The 24,839-nt window shown below is 31.9% G+C and overlaps 1 protein-coding gene and 1 non-coding gene across 2 annotated transcripts; one reads left to right on the top strand and one right to left on the bottom strand.

The window, feature by feature from the left end:
• Positions 1–2,313: 2,313 nt before the first annotated feature.
• Positions 2,314–2,452, bottom strand: LOC131007405 (small nucleolar RNA Z247). The gene has a single exon (XR_009096107.1). It is a non-coding gene; the product is annotated as a small nucleolar RNA Z247 (small nucleolar RNA).
• Positions 2,453–22,730: 20,278 nt separating this feature from the next.
• LOC130990139 (cytochrome P450 71D10-like) lies at positions 22,731–24,839 on the top strand. The gene is made up of 2 exons (XM_057914344.1): positions 22,731–23,723; positions 24,086–24,839. The coding sequence occupies exons 1-2, from the start codon at positions 22,812–22,814 to the stop codon at positions 24,710–24,712; spliced, it is 1,539 nt and encodes a 512-aa protein (XP_057770327.1). The 5' UTR covers positions 22,731–22,811; the 3' UTR covers positions 24,713–24,839.

Raw genomic sequence — 24,839 nt, 5'->3', positions numbered from 1 at the left:
GTGCACTCTGCTCTGTTTAAGGCTCGCAACAATGAATCGATCGAGGTTCTCTCTTGACCTAACACGTTATTTGAGAATTGTGTACACCTATTAGCTGACCTGGTGGGTTGATCTCCATCGGGCACTAATCATGTATGAGGCGTTATAAGGGTGCTCGACGGGATGTGTTCCGGAGCATTGGGTCCCAAATGGGAGCTTGGCTGGGTTACGCCCTCAGTCCAAGTAAAGCAGGAGTAATGCATCCGTCGGTGGCTAAAAGGTCCGGGATCACAGCGAGTAACGGAAAGGGAGTGTGACATGTGCGCACAAATGAAAATTATTTTAACATGCTTAGAAGTTCTTTCAATTTAAAACCTTCTAAGTTATGTCAAGTACGATTGGATAAACTGTCTTTATTAAAATATGAGATGTTTCAGAAAATGCATGCCCACTGAGTACATTAGTACTTAGCCCAAAAATACTTTCAAATGTTTTCAGGTTGGCTGGCCGGTGCTGACGGGACGGAGCTGAGGCTAGAGATAAATTCCTATGTTAGACTTCCGCTGTAGCAATTACTCATATCAGTCTTTTGTTTTCCCAACTTAAGATCTTCATGTTAAATTTCAAATGATATACCTGACCGAGCTTAGACTCTTCACTACTAAATTTATACCAATGAATTTCGGTTGTCAGAAGCATGAAACAAAACTTGTGATCCAAAGGGGCTTAGCCCGACTCGTTATCTTATTATTCGGGTTTTAACAAGGTTGTTCCTTGTTTATTTCTATGAATTAGTTGCACCTCGATTATATTTATTCCTTCAAGAATTGGGGTGTGACAGATTAGCTTGAGCTAAAAGAGACAAACCCATTTCCACTATATGCCTATGTTTCCTCTCAGTTAGACCATTTTGTTGAGGAGTGTATGGGCAAGAAATTCTGTGTAATATCCCAGTGTTTTGTAAAAAGGATGTTAAATTAACCCTGATACTCACCACCCCAATCAGTTTGAATCATCTTAATATGCTTGGAAAACTAAGTTTCTACCATATATGGTTTTAAACTTCTGAAAAACTGAAAGAACCTCATATTTTTGTTTGAGTAAGTTGATCCAAGTAAACCTGCTGTGATGATCAATGAAAGAGATATAGTAGCTGAAGTCGTTTCTTGAAGTAACAGGTGTTGGACCCCATAAGTCACTGTGTATAAGCTCAAGAGGCTCATTGTGCACAGATAGAGAGTGTGTGTAAGGTAACTTGTGAATCTTAGAAACTGAGCATGAGTGGCAAAAATCAGGAGATTTCATTGATTCATAGGAAATATTACAACTCTTGAGAGCCTTTTTAAGAATGTCAAAAGCACAATGACCTAACCTCCTATGCCAAACATCTAGACTAGAATTGGAAGGTACACTAGAGGTACTAGAAACAGAAAGAACAGCAAGAAAGTCAACAACTGAATGGGCTTCAGTACCCTTGATTGAAAGAGAGCATTTGGCAGAAGGTGCTTTTTGGAAAGAGAATTGATAGAGACCATCTCTAAGAGTGCCCTTGAGAAGAGTTTGCTTGGTTACCTGGTCCTTCACAAAACAATAGGCAGGATGGAATTCAAAGAAGACATTATTGTCAGTTGCAAACTGTGAAACACTAAGAAGATTCTTAGTGATGCTAGGCACATGCAAGAGATTATTTAGAATGAAATGTTTGGAATGAGATGGAGTTTTAAGAACATATTTTCTAATATGTGCAATATTAACAAGTGAACCATTTCCCATTTGTAAAAGTTTACCTCCATGATACTCTGAGGCTGAGTGAAGGGAGTTGTAGTCATTAATTAGAAACCTAGTTTGTAGCTCCAGAGTCAGGATACCAAGTAGAGATGCTGCCATTGTCAAAGTTGAATTCTGAACCGGATTGAGAAGGAAGTTGAACCATGTTGAGACCAGGCTGCTGAGGGAAGTTAGGTTGGAAGGAGTGTTGTGAAAAATTGTGTTGATTTGAAGGTGGAGGCCTCATGTTGTTGTTTCGCTGTGTAGGAATGAAGTTGGGCTCGAATCTATGCCAACACCTATCTGCAGTGTGACCAGGAATACCACAGACTTGACAAATAAGTTTGTTGTTTCCAAATCTTCCAGATCTGTCACCTCCTTTATTATTTCCACGACCCCTTCCACCAAAACCTCCTCTTGATTGATAGTTGTTACCTTGATATCCTCTTTCAGAGCCTTTTTGATGTTGAGTGTTGCTATTTCCTTGACCACCATTAGAAGCAAAATTGACAGAAGGCTGTGAACCTTCTATGTTGATGACTTGAGTCTTGGCAAATTCAACTCTGCTTTCAAAGCTCAGGAGTAAAGAACTCACATCTCTAAGAGTCTAGACCTCAGGTTTGGATGTAATAGTAACCATGACTGAATCATACTCTGCACCAAGCCCAGAAAAGATATACATTATTTGATCATCTTCTATCATGGCATAACCTGCAGATCCTAGCAAGTCACATCATGTTTTGATCTTGCTAAGATAGTCTCTCATAGCCATTCCTTATTTCTTGAGAGTTTGCAGCTGTAGTTTGTACTGCATAACCTTTGTTTTCGACTGATTTGAATTTTTTTTAGAAGAGCATCCCAGATTTCTTTGCAGGTGTTCAACCCAACAACAAGAATCATGGTGGTTTAACTGAGGGAGGACTGGATCCAAGCTGAGAGGAGTTGATCTTGCCGCATCCAAGATGAGTACTCAGGTAAAGTGGAAGAAGAAAGATCTTGAGTAAGGTATTTTTCAAGACCATATCCACGAGCATTAACCATAATTTGCTGCTTCCAAATGAGAAAATTTGTGTCATTCAACTTGACAGAAATTTGATTGGTTTGAGGAATAATCGGGATTTGTGTGGAGGCTTGGGTAGTCGTTTTAGCCATAATGAAAAGGAAATAAGAAAACAAAAGAAGGGTGAGTATCGAGAGACAGGTCCTTAAACGACCTGCTCTAACACCATGAAAGAAAAAGAGATAAGAGCAGATGAAGCCATTTTAGTGTAATAGGACTTTTCTTGTATTGATAAGTGTGCGGCACAACATTTTCATGATACAAAGACTCTATATATACTAGACTAACTCAAGCACTGAAATGGCTATCAGCTAAACCCTAACAACTCAATGAAACAGTACATCAAGTAAGACAAAATACAAAACTACAAAAGTAACTAAAGCATAACTGATGGTCTAAACTTTAGCAACCATATCACGTGCTAATCTCCATGAGGTGTCTTTGTTGACTCTTGCTTTTCATGTTGGACAACAGTAAGCTTAGCTGGAGGTTGTTTAGTACTCCCTCCGTTCGCCAATTATGCCAAATTGGTTGGGCACGAGATTTAATAAAATTGGTGATGATTTTGATGTAGTGGAGAAAGGATCCTGTTACGATAATGGAGGAGGAGAAGCAAATGAGTTCTGGGCTATTGGCTGAAAAAGGTGCTGAGCTGGCTGAAGAAAGAAATTTCGTTGGCAAAACAGGGGAGGATTTCCTCTCAAAAAGTGGCTAAGGAAGAAGATGGTTGTTATTTGAAGAAGCGTGTTTATGTTATCTATTTAATTGTTATTTGTTTACTTTTCCAAGCCAGTTAGTTACGTGAGGGGACCAGCATATATATATGCTTTGCATGTAAAAGTTTTGACCTAAGAAATGAAATATCCTATCTCCCATGCTTCTGCCTCCTCCTCGGATTCTTTCTCTATTTCTCCCATCTATTCTTCTTCTTCCTCATCAAGTTTTTAACTTTATACACTATCCTTACAGATCCACTACCGTGAAACATAAATCCAGCTAGATCTATTACATTTGGTATCAGAGCTACTCCAGGAGAAAAGGCCTATTGTTACACAGATCCACTATCCTCCATTATTGTTACGATAATGGAGGAGGAGAAGCAAATGAGTTCTGGGCTATTGGCTGAAAAAGGTGCTGAGCTGGCTGAAGAAAGAAATTTCGTTGGCAAAACAGGGGAGGATTTCCTCTCAAAAAGTGGCTAAGGAAGAAGATGGTTGTTATTTGAAGAAGCGTGTTTATGTTATCTATTTAATTGTTATTTGTTTACTTTTCCAAGCCAGTTAGTTACGTGAGGGGACCAGCATATATATATGCTTTGCATGTAAAAGTTTTGACCTAAGAAATGAAATATCCTATCTCCCATGCTTCTGCCTCCTCCTCGGATTCTTTCTCTATTTCTCCCATCTATTCTTCTTCTTCCTCATCAAGTTTTTAACTTTATACACTATCCTTACAGATCCACTACCGTGAAACATAAATCCAGCTAGATCTATTACAGATCCCACCACTTTATGAGATGTGTGGTTGAGATTGAATTTTGGGTGGTTTTTTTGTAAATAAAGAGTATTAGTAAGAATAAAATATTAAATAGGATGGTGGGACCATTGCTTTAAAAGGAAAGTGACATAATCTTGGCGGACGTCCGATATAGTAATTGTGACATAATCTTGGCGGACAGAGGGAGTATGATCTTCAACACATATCCACTATTATCCACCATTTTTCTTAAAACTCGCGTCCTCCACAATGTGGAAACGATATCGCAGACGGAGAGAGTATAATGTATACTCCATCCGTCCCCCAAATAACTTCCAAGTAGGAGACGACACGAGTTTTAAGAAAAAGTTGTGTATTGATAGTGGAGAAAAGTGTTATAATTAGTATTGAAATTGGTGTGTTATAATTCGTATTGAGAGTGATGAAAAGTTGAAAAATAAGAATAAATAAAATATTATTAACGGTTAAGTACTGTCCCAAATAAATAAGAAATTATTTAAGGGACGTTTAAAAAAAATATAAAAAATTATTTAGAGGACGAAGGGAGTATCATATATTTTCGGTCCACTTTCTAGATATCCCCCATAACTCAAATAAAACCCCAAAAAGTAAATAGCTTTGATTAATTTGTCCGCAGCTTTTCTTCTGCTACTACTACTAATAAATGTTGCAGGCAACGAAAAGATATGAAGAATTTCTATTTTTAGTTGAGTCGATGATCTCAAGTAAAAGTCAACAAAAATAAAACTTGAATCTGAAACAATATAGACATATTAAATTCCAGTGAGTTTGGTTGTAAATGCATATCCTATTCCAATGATTCCTTAATCAAAAAATAATTAACTAGCTAGTAGCTACTACGAATTTTCTTTTAAATACGTCACCACCACAAATGAAAAGAAGTCAAAATATGGGTGCTAGTGCCAACCATTTGACCAATATGTTTAGAAAGTTACATTATTACCCTTGAGGAAAAAGGTATCAAGTGTAAATTCACCGTCACAAGAATTTTTAAATATTCATTTTTTTCTTTCACTTGAAAAAAAAAAAAGAATAACCAAATTTAAACTTTAGATCTCATTATTCATAACTAAGAGTTCGCACCACTTAAATGTTCCCTTAAGCCTTGAGGACAAAATATTTATCTTCTTCAAACAAAAACTTGGAATTTGAAGGATTATACAAAAAAGACAACCTCAAAGTTATTTCATTAAATGTTCAATTAGTAGATTAACTTATACTCCCTCCGTCCTATGAAGCGTGACTCATTTCTTTTCGGCACAGGAATTAAGAAATTGATATTTTGTGTGTTAAGTGTGGTAGGTGAAAAGGTGAATAAATGGTAAATTTTTTGCTTTTTTTAGAAACAGGTCAAGCTTCGTGGGACAACCCAAAAAGGAAAGTGGGTCACGCTTCGCGGGACGGAGGGAGTAGTATTATTTTATTTAAGTTAGCACTTGAAGTAGAGATCAAAGTTAAGCCCGTAACTTTGGTTGTTTTGTAAATATAAGACAAAGTTTCAAAAATTCAGCATAAATATGATAAATTGAGCCCGAAAAACAATTTATCCCGCAATAAGTACTAAGATATATATTATGCCATTGTTGGTCAAAACATGTTAGCTAGGACTTAATTAGCATATATTAAGAAATCATTTTTTGAAATAAAAAAGATATTGTATTAACTATGAATTAATGTCATCAATTATAATATCTGCAACCAAGAAGAAAAATCATCCTTCCACAATAGTGGTTGCGGGTAATCTAAAGCATAGAGTGTTAATCTGTGAGCAACTTTATTAGCATCTCTAAACATATGAAAGAGTTCGATTAGTAAACAGGAGCATGCAGCCTTCATAATTTCTCGTTATATTAAGAAATCACTATTTCTAAGTTTTTTGCAAGTTTAGAAAGTCAAGTCAAGAAGTTTGCAATTATTTAATTTGAAAGGTTGATAAAGTCATGTTATATTTTGATTTTGTTCAAAGTCAAGGATTCAATTTACTGCCTAATTGTTCATAACTTCGTGCTGTGTTACCATATAATCCCTCCGTCTATAAGAAAGTATCATATTTTTCATTTTCATCCGTCTTATAAGAAAGTATCACTTCTATTTTGGGACATGGCCCCACTTTATCGTTTTAATCACAATCACTCATTTTTACATAACCACACAATTTATTTAAGGGTTAATTGCATGAAAATACACGAACTTTAGTCGCAATTTCATGTTGCACATGACTTTTGAAACTTACATTTTTAATCGTGAACTTTGCATTTGTTCCAAATTTTCCTTAAAATTGAGCTTCGGCAGCCGGAAAGATGACGTGTCTTCAAACATGCCACGCGTATGTGACACGTCATTAATTCAAACGACGTGGCACAAAACGACGTCATTTTAATACCGCGTTTATCAATCCCCAAATCGGAAACCCTAGCTCCCTCAATCTTAGCCATTAGCGGCGGCGCTCTCCGCCGATAAAGAAGGAGAAAAGGGGAATCGACGGCGTGAAATGTGCGTCGTATTAGTGTGGGCGTGTGATTTTAATTTCGAAGAGAAGTATCGCCGATTTTGATTCTGGAAATTAGAGGAGAAAATGGGGGATTGGCTGCGTGAAACCTTGTCGGAAATTAGAAGGAATAGGCAACTGCTCTGAATTTTGGGAGTGAGAGGAGTGTCGCCATTCTGATTCCAAGCTTCGGCGCTGATGTTGTAGTGGTTTCCGATTGATTTTTGGGCGGTCTTAGCATTAAAATTAGTAATTGAAGCAGCAGCAACAGTCTTAGCATTAAAATCCAGCCTCTTTGCTGCCGCCGCGGCCGGCGACGACTTCTGATTTTTTCAGAGCTCGTTGTAATGATGTCAAGGCGGCGTGAGCCATTTCCAGCAATTGTGGGGTAGAGGCGGTTGCAGTTTGAGAAGAAAAAAACTTCCGACTGTTTAAATGGCATCGTTTTACAAAACGAAGTCGTTTCCATGTCTGCAAACTTTCGGCTGTTTAAATGGCACATGCCCGGCTGCCACATAGGCGCCGCATCAGCCTCTCCGGTGTCAGAGCTCAATTTTAAGGAAAATTTGGAACGAATGTAAAGTTCATGATTTAAAATGTAAGTTTCAAAAGTCATGTGCAAAATGAAATTGCGACTAAAGTTCGTGTATTTTCATGCAATTAACCCTTTATTTAACCACAACCACTCATTTACACTCAACACATCATCTACCAACTTTTTTTTAAAACTCATGTCATCACATATTTAATACTCTCTTAAAGGATATATGAAGCGAGTATTATGATTTGAAAATTGTTAATTGTTCATGTATAAGTGAAAATAAATGCGATTGAAATTTGAGACGTACTTAATTAATTAAGTTTTCATGTGGCAACTTATATTAAAATAAGAATTATTTTTAATTAAGTTTAATTTTCTTTCATTTTTTCTCTTCAATTTTTATTTTGTATGCGTGAATTTAAAAATTTTATAATTAACTTAGATTTATTCCATTCAATTACGATATATAATTATTTATCACTTGATTTTATTTTTATTAGTTAATAATTCATTATTAAAGTTGGTAAATCCAAAGTTAGAGTATATATATATATTTCATTTTTTGAAATAAAAGGTAAAATTATTTAGAATATTATAATAAATTTTATTTTTATAAAAAATATTATCTAAACTAATAGATATAGTAATAGAACACAATAACACATAAATAAAATAAAATAAAAAATAAAAATTGGGACATCGAATTCCATGCCAAAGTTAACAATTTAATTGGGTATTGAAAATATCTCAATATAGATGGTCCAACACAAGAGAAATATCAGACATCAAATTGTGGAGTTTAACACCTGATCATCAACGCTAGCTCAACTCTATAAAAAGAAATTAAAGATGCTTTGAACAGATTAATTGCCGTGAGTTTTGTCCTACTTATTAATTAGTAGTATTAATTTCCACATCGTTGGGAGAGTGATTCCAGAAGGTGACGCGACTTTAATATATTTTATGGGGTTAATTAATTGCAAATAAAATCTATCACCTATGACTCGATCAATTCGTAATTATAATACTACTTTCAAAGTGTTAGAATTATATATAAAAAAAAAAAAAAAAACATAACCTATTTGTAATAAATCAACAGATTGTGTATTTTTTTATAACAGTTGCCAATTGGTTGATAGGTGAGGGTTTTATTTGCAATTGACCATATTTTATAAAATAACTTGAAATATTATAGGTTGCTATCCCTCATTAAAAAATAATTAAGTGGTGCGAAATTTCTTTTGTTGAATGCGTTTTTAAAAATAAATCCGCCTTTCTAGAAAATAAGGATTATAGTCACAATGCGTGCGTTGAGTGCCCAGGACAATTCGTGCTATTTAGACAATTTAGTGTTTACTTTGACTTGTATAGTCAATTACGGAAATGACATTTGGCCACCGAGTGTCTTGTCAAAACCCGATTTTTTTCAATTAACCAAAATGGGTCGGTTTTGAGTGATTTGTGTATTTACTAATTTATCCCTTATTAATTTTAGGAGATTTTATTGTTTTTTATTTTCGGTTTTAAGATATCCGTGTTGTAAATATATATAAAAGATATATTTTCCTATTAAATGACTTAACCCTAAACCCTAACCCTAGCTTTGTATCTCCTATAAATAGAGGTATTTAGTCCTCATAATAAGACGCTCCTGCAGATTTATTCTCTTTATGCTCTCTACGCTATTCTCTCTTCTTCTCCTCTTCTCTCTAGTTTATAACATGTTATCATCACGATTGTTCTACCACAAGAGAGTTCATCGTTCTATGTGATTAATCTACCTTTATTCTTGATGGTATGCCCTAGGAAAGAATCGTGTCTTTCCTGCAAGGTACTATTATATATAAATTTATTTTTTAAAATTGCAATTGATGTTATTAAATTTTTGATTCGATTGACTCCACTTTTTCTCAAACCCCCAAAATTATATGTTGCCTTCAATTGTGAATTTAATGACGTGGGCAATCAATATGTTTGATTGCTTCTCTAAAAAAAATTAGTTTGTTAATCATGTATGAAAGGGTTAATTCTAAATTAGTTTGTCAACTGTTATATTTGATTTGCTCTATGAGAATGAAAGCTTGGCCATGTGCATCGCCTTATGAAAATCTATCAAAACACAACTTTAATCTCTGTTGTTTTTAGTTTGCTGGTTGTATGAACTAAACTTCACATCTTGCTTGATTTATTTATAATAATATTTAGAGGAACACATCATATTTCATCTCATAGCCAATTACTCTTACCAGTTGGAACATCTATGTGCATTATAACCTTTTAAATTTTGCAATATAAACCTAATATGTTTTCGTATATGGTCAATCATTTTATATGTATTTCATTAATTTTTAGCGATGAAATATCTTATCAACACAATTCGTGAAGGATTATTTAGTTTAATCAATTCCTTCATATGTAATGATATTGACATTAATTTGTCTAATTCATACTTGTGAATTAATATTGAAATTGATATACAATTAAAACAATCCCAGAAGGATTGCAAATAATTGGATAATATATATGATTATCTTGATTTTTGTGCATAATTGCACAAATGACAAATGGCTTGTAAGAGCTTGTATCGATTTATGATTTATGTAACATATTAAATTAATTGTTACTATATTGTTTCCTGAAGAAACATGAATCTGCAACTCTTAATAATCGCAAAGATTATTAAAACTAAATCGTTGAAGTTCTTGCTGAAACACAACGACATCCTCAATTTTAAATATAATGTGTTCCTGATGAACACATGAGATAAAGTTAATATTTCGGAAGAATATTAAAATATTGAGAATGAATTTTTATTTTTAAGCTTTATTTTAGTATTTACTTGTTATTTAGTAGTATTTCATTTAATTATTACATTGCTTTATCTATTCGATTTATATTGTTGCTCCCGAAGTAGCACAATTAATATTCATGATGAATACAAGTTCTTGAAGAGCAATTCGTCATCTCAATTCAATTGTTTTTGAACTTTTATTGAGAATAAGGGTAACAATACAATTGAAAAATGATATTATTTTTGTATGGGCTCCGGAAGAGCTTCATTTATTCTCCCATGAGAATTGAATAATTATACAAGATCAATTATTTTATCATATAGTCATATCGAGATGAATATCAAATTCATACACCCAAATGATTTTAAAATAACTCAAGACTTGAGTATTTGGGTTGTCTACATTACAATTAGTGCGTGATTAAAATACCTCCTGAAGAGGATTTTCCATCTACTAAACTATTTTATCATCATTCAAATGCACTCATAGCTCTATGAAAATTATATGTATACATTATGAAAAATACATATATAGAGCCAATAATTGAGGATCAATTCATATGTTGTTACTTTGATTTATCCAACTTAAAACTTTTTTCGGCATTAGGGGGAGATATGAATGATGAATTATACAATGCCGTAAATTTCTCGTTGGATTAATTATGTTATATTCACGCATTATGAACTAGAAGTTCAACAAATTATAATTGACTGCCAAATGAGTGAAATCTTATATATATGTCATATTGCACCACAAATAATTGAAGTCCACGAAGGACGAAATTGATTTAATTCTTATTGACGCCAGAAGCGTAAACGACCTATTGGTGCCCAAGATAAAATATCCGCGGATTACAAAATCAAATAAAGAACTCAAATAATTCCGAAACCTCATGAAGAGGATCGTCCTGAAGACGATAATCCCAATACATTTTGCACGTGCACTAAATTATCGTAATATTGGGATTACGAAACAACTAGACCAAATATTATGAAAAATGGTGAAAGTTTGGTCTTACTAAAGTTGCCATGAACTTTGTGAATACGTGAGAATCGTATAATAGAAAAAATTATAGTTGTCGACAACAACTTTTGCCTCAACAAATTGTTAGTTCAACTTGAAGATTATTTGGATCCAAAACAAATTATATTAGTGTGCCAGAAGCACTTAAAAATATAGAAGTAAGCAATGAGGCAGAGCCGAACTCACTAAATGAAAATAATTAAGCGAGGTTAGTAGTTCAAGGGATTGAGATTCCCAAATATATTCTCATGTTATGAATGACATTATGTTTCGTTATTTATATAACATTTTATGGCAGTACTCATTGATATAAATACCAAATTTATGGACGTTATGGTTGTATTATTATATAGGCCATTAAACATAAATATATATGTGAAAGTCCATAACCAACTAAGGAAGTTCTTCCCGAAGAAAGAACATATATGAATACTCAAAACATGAGGAAGTTAACTTATGTCTAAAGATGAGTATTGTCTTGACTTGTAGATCGAGCATCTTTTCGATAAAGTATTTCAAACTAATCGATTTAATCGACCTACCCGAAGAAGGTTTTTGATGAATATGAATATATCACATTCATTCACCTAGACCAAAAGAAAACAACGAAATTACTTAGGACCCGAAGTTCCTTACTTGTGTGCTATTGAAGCACTACTTTTATCATGCATGATATACAATTCGAAGTTGACTTGCTAGCAAGATTTAATGTTTCTCTAAGAAGGAGAATTTTAAATGATATTAACCATGTTATTGGTTATATTCAAAGCAAATTACAATTGGTCTATGTAATGAAAGAAATAGAAATTCAAAATTGGTGGATGATGTTGATAATTTATTTAATTTCGAAAACTATATTGAACACATTCAAGATTGTTATCTCGAGGGGGAGCAGGGTCTTTTAAATAGTTTCGAAAATTAGACTTTGAAGGTCAATGGCCCTGAAGGCCAAATGGTTGTACTCTTTTTCCTTTACTAAGTTTTTTCCTACAAGGTTTTCTTAGTTAAGGTTTTTAACGAGGCAACTAGTGTATGAATAAATATACGTCTTGTACTTTTTTCCTCTACCGAATTTTCCCCATAGGGTTTTTACGGAGAGGTTTTTAACAAGGCATGAACATCTAGACTCTAACATCAAATGAAGAGTTTCTTTGAAGTCAAATTGCACGCACTCAAAGGATGCATGAAGATTCGATCAAGCGATAAATTGGTGGACTTATGCACAAAGACATTACCAGTATCGACTTTCAGAAAGCTAATACACAAGATCGGCATGCATCGACTCAAAGATATACAATGATCATTTTCAGGGGGAGCAGCTGTACTCTTTTTCCTTAGACTAGGTTTTTGTTCCATTGAATTTTTCTTAGCAAGGTTTTAATGAGGCAGCATATTTTTAGGGTTAGTCATTTAAGGGAGAGTGTTGTAAATATATATAAAATATATATTTCCCTATTAAATGACTTAACCCTAAACCCTAACCCTAGCTTTGTATCTCCTATAAATAGAGGCATTTAGTCCTCATAATAAGACGCTCCTGCAGATTTATTCTCTTTATGCTCTCTACGCTATTCTCTCTTCTTCTCCTCTTCTCTCTAGTTTATAACAATCCGTATGTTTTTCAGTTTCCTTATTTATTGTTTTTTTGTTTCCTTATTTTTTGGTTATTTATTTTCCAAAATTATGTAAATCATATTCAAAGTTTATTTCTGGAATTCTTTTGATTATTTGTTTCTTGTTAAAATAATCCTATATTTGTTTCCAGCTTTTTTCTGAAATTATTATTATTCATTTTTATTGATGATTAAATTATTTATTTATATTTGAATATTATGTCTTATTTATTTGTTACCACTAATTTTATGATTCTCCTAAAAATAATCCTATTTTTGTTTCCACATATTATTTTTTTATTGTTTCGAAAATATTTTTTTTCTGAAATTTTGTATTTTTATATTCAAAAATTATGTTAGTTTTTTCCGAATATTTATTATTATTTTTTTGAAAATTATGTTATTTTTAGTTGTTTCTACTAATTTAGAGATTTTCATTCTCCAAAAAATAATCTTAGATTTGATTCCAATAATATAGATATTCTTCTAAAATAATCTTAGATTTATTTCCACATTTATTATATTTTTTATTTTGCGATTTTATGTTAATTTTATTTGTTTCCACTAATTTAGAGTTTTCCTTCAAAATAATCTTAGATTTGTTTTCATTTATATATATTTTAAAAAAAATTCGAAGATGATTTGTTTTTTAACAAAAAAACTGAAATACAAGAAAAAGGTGATTGGTGGAAATAATCCTAGATTTGTTTTCAGTTATATATATTTTTTCATATTTTTTTTTTTAAAAAAATCGAAGATGATTTGAAAAAAAACTAAAATACAAGAAAAATGTGTTTGGGGGATTTGAACCTGAGACCTCAATAATATGTGAGTGGCAACCGCATTAATGAAGCGTTAGAAATAAAAATAAAATGAATCATATGATGGGGCATCGATCGAAAAAATAAATAACATATACTTGGATTAAATGTATTATAATAATACAGTAAACGCGATATGATAATAGGAAATAAATTTTAATTAATTAATTGAAATAAATTTGTGAACTTGAAAAAAAAATTGTGAATAAGATGGGATATCGCTCGAAAAATTATATAACATATACTTGAAGACAACATATTATAATATAGTATTGAAGTAGATTTGATAATAAGAAAATGAACCACTATTGTGTAAGTAACGAAGTTGAAATAATTATACTCAATGAAATAAAGTTTAATAAATTAGTGAAGCTAGTTGTAATAAATAAAAAAAATGAATTTTTTCCAATAATTAAAAAAAAAAAAACATTTTGAAGATGAATACAAGAAAAAGGTGCTTGGGGGATTTGAACCTGAGACCTCAATAAAATGTGAGTGATACTTTGCCACCTTGTCCGATAGTAGCAATCACATTAGTCAATCGTTAGAAATAAAAATAAAATGAATCATACGATGGTACATCAATCGAAAAATTAAATAAAATATACTTGAATTAAATGCATTATAATAAAGCAGTAAATGCGATATAATAATAAGTAAATTGAACTAGTGTGAGTAACGAAGTCGAAATAATTATACTCAATGAAATAAAGTTGAATGATATAATAGAAATGAATTAGTGAAGTTGAAAATAAATATAAAAATAACATAGTGAATACGATGAGACATCGCTCGGAAAACTATATAATATATACTTGAAGACAATGTGTTATAATATAGTATTGAAGTCGATTTGATAATAAGAAAATGAACTACTATAGTGTAAATAATGAAGTCGAAATAATTATACTCAATGAAATAAAGTTGAATTAATTAATTGAAATAAAGTATTGTGAGAGTGAATAAAAAATTAAATAAAATGAATCATACGATGAGATTTTGCTCAAAAAACTGTATAACATATACTTTATTTGTATGTATTTTAATAAAGTATTGTAATCGATTTGATAATAACAAAATGAACTACTATTATGTAAGTAACGAAGTCGAAATAATTATACTCAATGAAATAAAGTTGAATGATATAATATAAATGAATTAGTGAAGTTGAAAATAAAAATAACATAGTTAATACGATGGGACATCGCTCGGAAAACTATATAACATATATTTGAAGAAAATGTATTATAATATAGTATTGAAGTCGATTTGATAATAAGAAAATAAACTACTATAGTGTAAATAATGAAGTCAAAATAATTATACCCAATGAAATAAAGTTGAATTAATTAAATGAAATAAAGTATTGTGAGGGTGATTTTTTTTTTTTAAGTGAAATGAATCATACGATGAGATTTTGCTCGAAAAACTGTATAACATATACTTTATTTGAATGTATTTTAATATAGTATTGTAATCGATATGATAATAACAAAATGAACTACTATTGTATGAGTAACGAAGTCGAAATAATTATACTCAATGAAATAAAGTTGAATTAATTAATTGAAATAAATTAGTGAATATGAAAAAAAAAATTAAATCATACGATTGGATTTTGCTCGGAAATCTATATAACATATACTTTATTTGAAAGTATTTTAATAAGGTATTGTAATCGATATGATAATAACAAAATGAATTACTTTTGTATGAATAACGAAATCCAAATAATTATACTCAATGAAATAAAGTTAAATTAATTAATTGAAATAAATTAGCTAATTATATTTAATAATAAGAAAATAGAATTAAGTTTAATTAATTAATTGATTTGAATGATTGACCACTAAAATGAAGAGATCTAAATCTTTGATCTCAATCTTCCTAAGCCTTGTCATCATTAATTTTCACTAAATCATCATAAAAAATCGATGGATTATTATGGAAGGGATAATATTGTCAAATCACAAAATACCAAAAAATCGGTCAAATCAAATCTTAACAAAAAACCCGATTTTTAGCTAAGTGTCCAGGACACCGAGTGGCTAAATATCACTGCCCATTCAATTAATTAAGAATAAGGAATTTACCACATCAACTGTACACGTGGCATAACAGGACGACGCCGTTTACAAGTATATGAAATTTGCAGAGACCCAAAACGGCGTTGTTTACTGTAAAATTTTTATTACATATAAAAACATAAATAACGGTAAAGCTATTTGGACAAATTTTGTCCAGCCAAAAAGGGTAAATTGGTACATCTTATAATAAAATAAAATAATTACATATTTATAGCATTGGTTAAATATACAGAAATAACCTTCGCATTACTATCGTGGAGAGAGAAACATATATTACTATTTAATAGTTGCAAAGTTGTCTCTTGCAAAGTTTTTTTTTTTTGAGAAGTGTGCCTTGTAGTTTCCCATGCAACCTTGTCTCCATATTAATATAGGTTTTGATGGAAATTTTGGTGAAGCAACTTTTAACACAAGGAAACTTTAAGCAGAAAATAAAATCATTTAATCGGGCGTATCATTATATTGCATTACCGTTGGAATTATTACTTTGTTTGTGGTGATTGAAATACTACATTGATATGTTTGTTCTCTTGATTTGTGTAGATATGAATTACGTGAGTCTTTTGAGATTTTTTTTTTTTTTTTGAAATTTTATAAAGAAATACTTCATTGATATGTATTACCTTGTTTTAATTTTTTTAATAATAAAAACAAAAAATATTTCAATATCATGAAAATAATATCATGAGCCTCATTAAATCTTTGAACTAGATTCATTAATCTTAATAAATATAATTAATAGTAAATATAAATATATATATATATATATATATATATATATATATATATATATATAGGGTGGGGTTAATATAGAAACCCCCCTTAAGATGAGAACTAGGAACCTAATCTAAACCATTCATTTAATAAAAATAGATGGCTGAGATTAAATTAGAGATGCACAATTAAATTAATATTTTAAATGTAATTAAATTAGAAAGGGTAAAAATGTAATAGAGCAATTAAAAATTACACACGTTTGTCATTCCCCATTTCAGTTTTCACAATTACAATTTCATCTAGGGTTTAAAATGGAGAGTGGTCGCCTATGCACCTAGCCGCCGATCTGTTGGAAAACAAGATTTTTGGCGGTCGAAGCGGTCGAATCTACCAGCGTTCTTTGCTCATCGAAGGAGGTTGCAGGAATCTACCGATCTGTGCAAGGCGATGGCGGGCCGGCGGCGGAGGCTGTCCGATTTATAAACAGAGGAGACGAAGGAGTGCGGCGGCGGAGGTTTGCTTAATTCGAAACAGGTAAATCAATTGCATAGATGTTGGATGTTATTGCATAAGTGTTGGTTTTTTGTTAAATTTTTTTAAATTGAATAGATGATGGGTGTTGTTTCATAGATGTGACAATTTGTTGCAAAAATATACCATTTCCTGCGATTCTTTGATACACATTATAAAGTTGCACAGATGATAGATTGTGTTGCATAGATGTTGGATATTGATGCTTAAATGTCAAAATTCATGCGTTTTCACTTTTTTTTTATTTGAATATTGATGGATATTTGGTGCATAGATGTTGGATATTGATGCATATTTGTCAAATTTTCTACTCTTTTTTTTTTTTATTATTATTGCATGGATGATGGTGGTTGTTGCATAGATGTTGGATATAGATGTTGGATATCGTTGCATAGATGATGGGTGTTGTTGCATAGATGTGACAATTTGTTGTAAAAATATTCCATTTCCTGCGATTATTTGATACACCTTACAAAGTTGCACAGATGATAGATTGCGTTGCATAGATGTTGGATATTGATGCTTAAATGTCAAAATACATACGTTTTCACTTTGTTTTTTTTTAATTGAATAAAAGGTGAATGTTGGTGCATATATGTTGGATATTGATGCATATTTGTCAAATTTTCTACTTTTTCGTTTTTTTTTTAATAATTGTTTTATCGCATGGATGATGGTGGTTGTTGCATAGATGTTGGATATTGATGTTTAAATATCAAAATTCATACGTTTTCACTTTGTTTTTTTTTAATTGAATAAAAGGTGAATGTTGGTGCATATATGTGGAATATTGATGCATATTTGTCAAATTTTCTACTTTTTTTTATTATTTTTTTAATAATTGTTTTATTGCATGGATGATGGTGGTTGTTGCATAGATGTTGGATATTGATGTTGTATATAGATGTTGGATATTGTTGCATAGATAATGGGTGTTGTTGCATAGATTCTAAGTAGGCGGAGGCGGAGGCAAAGCTATTTCAAGGCGGCGACGAACTCGACTTTTCTTCAGGCGATTCAAAACAGGTAAATATGTGTTTGCACAATTAAAATGTGTGGGAAATATGTGTTGCACGAAAATATATTGTCTTGTTCATTTGATATTATGCTAAGAGCATTCAAATTTTGACTTGGTGCATGGGGAAGTACTACTTGCACTGTCATTCTTTTTTGTTGCACAAATTCGTGGAAAAGACTATTGTGATGCTCTGTAATTGTCTCTTGCTCATTTGCTTTCATTTTTAAGTAAATGTACATTTAAATTGTGAGTTAGTGCATAGTAAATAGGATGTTGCACAGAGAATGTATAGCTGCATAGCTTAAAAATTTTAAAGACAAGCATAGAAAAAAAATTAGTACATTTTTTTGTAGCTTGTTGCATAGAAGGATGTGTAGTTGCATAGTTTAATTTTTTTAAAATATTATGTTTTGCACAAAAAATAATATATGTTGCTCGATAATATTGTGTATTGGTCGATTTCCATACTTTTTTTTATTATTATTCTACTAGATTTTAAGTGTGAATTAGTGCATTGGAAAGAACTACCTGCACAGTCTGATTTTGTTCTTGCACGGATGGTAAACATAGTTTCACAAATTCGTTGATAAGACTATGGTGATGTTATGTAATTGTCTCTTGTTCATTTGCTTTTATTTTTTAGTATAGGTGCATTTAAAGTGTGAGTTAGTGCATAGTAAATAGGATGTTGCATAAAAGAAAGTGTAGTTGCATAACTTATAAGTTTTAAAGACAAAAGACATGGAAAATTATCAAAGACCGTGTTTGTAACCTATTGCACAAAAGGACGTGTAGTTGCATAGCGTAAAAACTTAAAAGTATTATGTTTCGCACAAAAAATAATATGTATTGCTTGATAATTTTGTGTGTTGTTGATTTCCATGCGTTTTTTTTTTAATTATTATTTTTAGATATTTTAATTGTGAATTGGTGCATTTGAAATTAATAATTGCATAGACAGACTTTGTTGTTGCACAAATAATTTTGTGGTGGTTCATATTCTATGATTCATACTTGCACGAATTATTGAGGGCTGATTTGTTGCTAAAATGAATCTTATTACGTGAATCATGTATGTAGTTAAACACATGTGGGATTTTGCTAAATTTAGGGAGATCTTTTCAATCAAAATCGACATTTGTGCAGAGATTTTTGGTGGAGATCAGTGCTCGTGCGGCGGTTTCGAGAGACTGAAGCGCTTGTGCTGAATTTCTAGTGAAGAACGATGTTATTGCGGAGGTAATTCGAAGGAGTGAGTTGTTCGTGCAAAGCTTTCCGGCTAAGATTAGTGTTCGATTGACGATTTAGAGAGAGTGTGTCGGTTGTGCAAGACGTTTCTATGGATAAGGAGGATCTGCGACAATTTCGACAAGTTTGCGGTTCGAAATCGAGTTAGAAATCTACCGCTGTTAAAGATTACACAAGCTATCATACGAATCAAGTGTACAGATCAGATCAAATCTTTTCTAGATATGTGTTAGTGTTTGCATGTACAATTGAAATGTGTGGAAAATATTTAAGTTTTTTTTGTTGCATAGATGAAAGTATAGTGTTGCTCGGTTATTGTGTTCTGTGTGGAAAATGGTATACCGTTCATTTGAATTTAAATATGAGTCTGAAGATGCACATAGATGTGATAGTGTTTACACAATTGAGATGCATGAAAAATATGTTAGTTTTGTTGAGAATTTAAATATAAGTTTGTTGTTGCACATTGACGTGTTAGTGTTGCATTTGTTGATGTTTATGTTTGCAAAGATACTTCTTATTTTCTCAGGTGGTAATATATGTGGAAAATGATATTCAATTTCCTAAATATGAAAGTAAAATTCTTGTTGCATTTTTGAAGGTTACTAGTTGCACGAAATATTGTAATGTGAGTTGTTGCATAGAAATTAGTTATTTGTTGCACAATTGAAGCTAATTGCACAAGGCATATATTAGAGTTGCACACAACGTATATTTAAGTTGCATACGACATATATTAGAGTTGCATATGTCGTGTATTGGAGTTGCACACGACATATATTGGACTCGCATTTGTTATATTATATAGTTGCACGAATATAATTTTGTAATTGCATATATAAATACTTTTGTTAGTATATAATTTTACTTATAATATTCATGTTTCAAAATAAAAGAGTAGTATTGCAAAATTATTTTCAGCATTAAATAAACACAAGTTTTGAGATTTACATTATGTAGACAAAATAAATAAATAAATAAATAGATAACAAATAATCAATAACCAAAATAGTAGTAATATACAAAGGAAAAAAACGTGAAAAATCAATATAACTTTACGCATTAAAAATAAATTAAATATGTGACACATATACTAAATTAAATAGTACTAACTTTGATTAACATCTAAGATAAAATAAAAAGTATTTAAAATGAAACTAAAAAAAAATTAATATTTTAATATATGAAATATTATCTTTGAACTTTTTAAATTTTAATTAGTCTATAAAAGCTAATGCAATGAAATATAAAAAAAGAACACATAGTGATTAAATAATAAAAAAAGAAATGAAATTTGAATGCTAATGGAATAACTAACGACACACATATTACACAACTAATTAATAGTCTTTAAATAACTAAGAATATAGTAAAATACAAAAATAACCTTCCACTGATTAAAAAGATAAAAACACGGCACTATAAAACCAATACAACCTAATTAGGCGGTTTTTTTATTTAAAAAATCCTAACCACTAGATCTACAATTTTAAAGGCTAAGATTAGGTTCCTAGTTCTCATTTTAAAAGAGGTTTTTATTAGAACCTCTTCCTATATATATATATATATATATATATATATATATATATATATATATATATGGTAGGGTTAATATAAAAACCCCTCTTAAGATGAAAACTAGGAACCAATTTAAAGCCATTGATTTAAATAAAATAGATGGCTGAGATTAAACTACAGATGCACAATTTCGATTGCATAGATGCACAGTTTCAATTGCATAGATGCACAATTTCGATTTGCTTGAGTATTTTGCATTGTTGGTTTCAATTGCATAAATTGCATATTTTTTAAGTGCACAGTAAAATATAATAAATGTACAGTTTCTTTTGTTGACTAAATCCTAACTATTAGATCTAATATTTAAAAGGTCAAGATTAGGTTCCTAGTTCTCATTTTAACAGAGGTTTTTATTAGAACCTCTTCCTATATATATATATATATATATATATATATATATATATATATATATATATAGGGAGAGGTTCAAGAAAGAACTATAAATAAAAGAAGACCGGAGAACCATTTTCAGCCATTCGATCATCAAGATCTACGGTGGATGCATCATCTTGTTGGATGAATGCAGATCCTGGGTTCGAATCCTGAAGGGAGCATTTTTTTTTAATTTTTTTAGTGCATTAATTTTAACAGCGAATGCATTAATTTTTACAGTCGATGCATTAGATTTGATGGTTCTCCCGTTCTCACAAATAATGTAGTTCTCTCTAGAATCACACCCTATATATATATATATATATATATATATATATATATATAACATGTATTAGAGAATAAAGAATAAATAACTACCATTAGATTAACATGATCATGTGGGTACCATTTTCCGCCTTTTTTAATTAAAACCGTTTAAACTTCAATCTAATTAGTTTCCACTTTGACTTTGGAATAGATAAGTAACTTTCTTCACAATTTCCTCCGAATTCCGTGCTGCCAACTATGTATTCGAATAATTTACATATATGGCAATTTAAATACTTTTATTTATGGTCCCCAGGAGACTTATGCAGAACATATATTCGAATAGTTTTAGCAAATTATTTATGAGTATGTTTAGTTCACCATCGATTATGCCACGTACGCTGGAAATTCTATTTGGGGTACATTTCATATCCGTGGGAAAAATTAGAAAAAATCGAAATGTGATGTATTTTTTTTTCTTCACATTTTAAAGGTCTAGGAAAAAATCAGAGTTTGTTAAAAATTCGTGTATTTTACGACAAATATCCCTTCTAAATATGATAGCCTTTTATTTTCTAATTTATGTATTGTAGTATTCAGAATAATCGTCTCAATGGCTATTGAACTAAGCTATTATATATTTATGTTTTTTTTAATATTTTAAAATTATGTATTAAGTCTTTTTTAATTTATATAGAGTTTGTGGTTTGTTATATGTTATTAGTATTAAATTTTTATCCTTCTAATTAACTGTATAACTTCTTAAATTAAGTATAGATTAATTTACTTGGCTTATTAGAAATTTTAACAGATTGTCCATCTTTATATTTATTGTTCTTATTTTTTCATAATTTTTATTTTAACAAGAAAAATTAAACATGCATTACATATTATTTAAAGTATATATATAAATTATTTATGTGCATATGCGCGCGAACGCGTGTGTAACAAAATGTATTTAGAATACTCGTAAATTTATAAAAATTAATGTATATAAAATACTTACGGCGCATCGCGTTGATGTAACTAGTTAATAATCGTGTAATTCACCCATAAAGTCTGGATCCAAAATGATGTGTGTTTGCTTCACTACAAAAATTAAAATTTTTGTTGGAAATCATGTCCATGTTAAATTAAAATTTTCGCCAACTTCGCTTTCATAGGAGAAAAAATTTGCGGTGTTAATTAAATAATACACATATCGAAAGTTTGTGTCTAATTTTCAACTTTTGACCAAATGTTGTAAATTTTTTGTGCAATTAACACTTCTATGTATGCATTTACATAATTTTTTCTTAAAAGAAGAAAGAAAAAAAAACTCTTCTATATATAGATGAATTAATAACACACAACTTCTTCAACTTAATTAGACATAAAAGAAATCATACATTATGGAGTTTAACATCTCATCTACACTCATAGCTCTACTTCCCTTTCTCCTCTTTCTCTACACGTTTCTGAAATATCTACAAATCTCAAAAACCGCAAACACTTACTCACACATCCCTGGTCCCAAAACCCTCCCTCTCATCGGAAACCTCCATCTCATGCTAAGCTCCCCCATGCCCAACTACGTTTTCCGAGATCTGGCGGCCAAGCACGGCCCCCTTATGCATCTTCAGCTGGGCGAGCTCCCCATCCTCATCGTCTCCTCCATCGACCTCGCAAACCAAGTGGTGAAAACTCACGACCTCATCTTCGCCAACAGGCCTCCGGGGCTGGCGCCGGAGACGGTGGCCTACAATCGCACCAACATCGTCTTCTCTCCCTACGGCGACCACTGGCGCCAGCTGCGGAGGATCTGCACGCAGGAGCTCCTCAACGCGCGCCGCGTGCAGTCCTTCCGCCACATAAGGGAGGAGGAGAACATGAACCTGTGCCGATGGATCGCTTCTTGCGAAGGATCCCCGGCCAATCTGTCGGATAAGCTTTACTTGACGTCGTACGATGTTATCACGAGGGCGTCGGTGAAGGCCAAAACCAAAGAGCGTGAGGCAGTCGTTGCGGTAATCATTGAATCCCTCAAGGTAGGCGCGGGATTCTTGTTGTCTGATTTCTATCCTTCCATCAACTTACTGCCGGTCATCACCGGAGCCCTGTTCAGAATCCAACGTGTGCATCGCAAATTCGACAAGCTGCTCGATGGCATCATCAAGCAGCATAGAGCTAGAGCAGCAGCCAATACCACCACCAATGGGCAGATCGTCGATGATGATGATAAGTATGAGGATTTTGTAGATGTTCTACTCAAGTTTGAACGAGATGGGAGTCTAACTACTGCCAACATCAAAGCAGTGCTGCTGGTATGTGCATTTCATTTTTCTTATACTGTTGTGCTATAAAATATAATTATGACGCCACTCCTAGCTATACTTTTGTAACTAAAAACTGTTAACTTTTATCCATTAATTAACACTATCACTTTTATGAAAATTCATTAAACAATTGTCACTTTGTTTAAAACAAACTGTTACTTTTATTCTATCTTTTTTTATCCATTATTTTCTCATTATAAATTTACAATATACTAAAAGAATTCAACCTAAATATATATGATTATTTTATTAAATTTAAACTTAATAATTGAATTAATAGGGCCCATCATTTTAAATTTGAGAGTGGAATATATAGATGATCTCAATATCCGATTATGTGTCCGTTTCAGGATATGTTCCTTGGTGGAACTGACACGTCAGCCAATACCGTGGAATGGGCAATGTCAGAGCTGATAAAAAACCCTAGCGAACTGAGCAAGGCTCAAGAAGAAGTAAGAAGGGTTTTCGACGACAAGGGATACGTAGACGAAGACAAGTTTGATGAGCTGAAATACCTGAAATTAATCATCAAAGAGACTATGAGATTGCACCCGGCATTACCGCTTTTACTGCCTAGAATGAGTTCCCAAAGATGTGAAATCAATGGATACGAAATCCCAGCAGGAACGAGAGTGATAGTGAACGCATGGGCACTGGGAAGAGACCCCAAGTACTGGAAAGATGCAGAGAAGTTCATACCGGAGAGATTCGAGGAAAGCTCCCATGATTTCCATGCCACCAATCTGGAATACATACCATTTGGCGCGGGAAGGAGAATCTGTCCCGGCATCTCGTTCGGGATCGCCAACGTTCAGCTTCCGCTATCTATGCTTCTCTATCATTTTGATTGGAAAATGCCAAATGGCATCAAAGGTGAAGATTTGGATATGTCAGAGGCCTTCGGCATCACTGTTAATAGGAACCACCATTTGCATTTGGTTCCCACGGTTAAGCGGCCTTTGCCCGCAGCTGCTTGATCACTCATAAATTTTCTCAATAAAAAACCCTTTTCATATTTACGTGCTATACATTTCATGTTGTTAGGCCTCAGTTTTGGCATGCAATAAAACCGTTGTGAGAGATATTACGTTTGGTTGATTACTA

The sequence above is a fragment of the Salvia miltiorrhiza genome, chromosome 1, assembly GCF_028751815.1.
Source record: "Salvia miltiorrhiza cultivar Shanhuang (shh) chromosome 1, IMPLAD_Smil_shh, whole genome shotgun sequence".
NCBI classification, from domain to species: domain Eukaryota; kingdom Viridiplantae; phylum Streptophyta; class Magnoliopsida; order Lamiales; family Lamiaceae; genus Salvia; species Salvia miltiorrhiza.
Note: the sequence above shows the minus strand (reverse complement) of the source record. Positions and strands in the feature narration are given on the sequence as shown.

Coding starts and splice junctions, on each gene's coding strand:
- LOC130990139 (XM_057914344.1), top strand. CDS start 22,812: ATGGAGTTTAACATCTCATCTACACTCATAGCTCTACTTCCCTTTCTC. Junction 23,724..24,085: donor ACATCAAAGCAGTGCTGCTG/GTATGTGCATTT, acceptor TGTCCGTTTCAG/GATATGTTCCTTGGTGGAAC.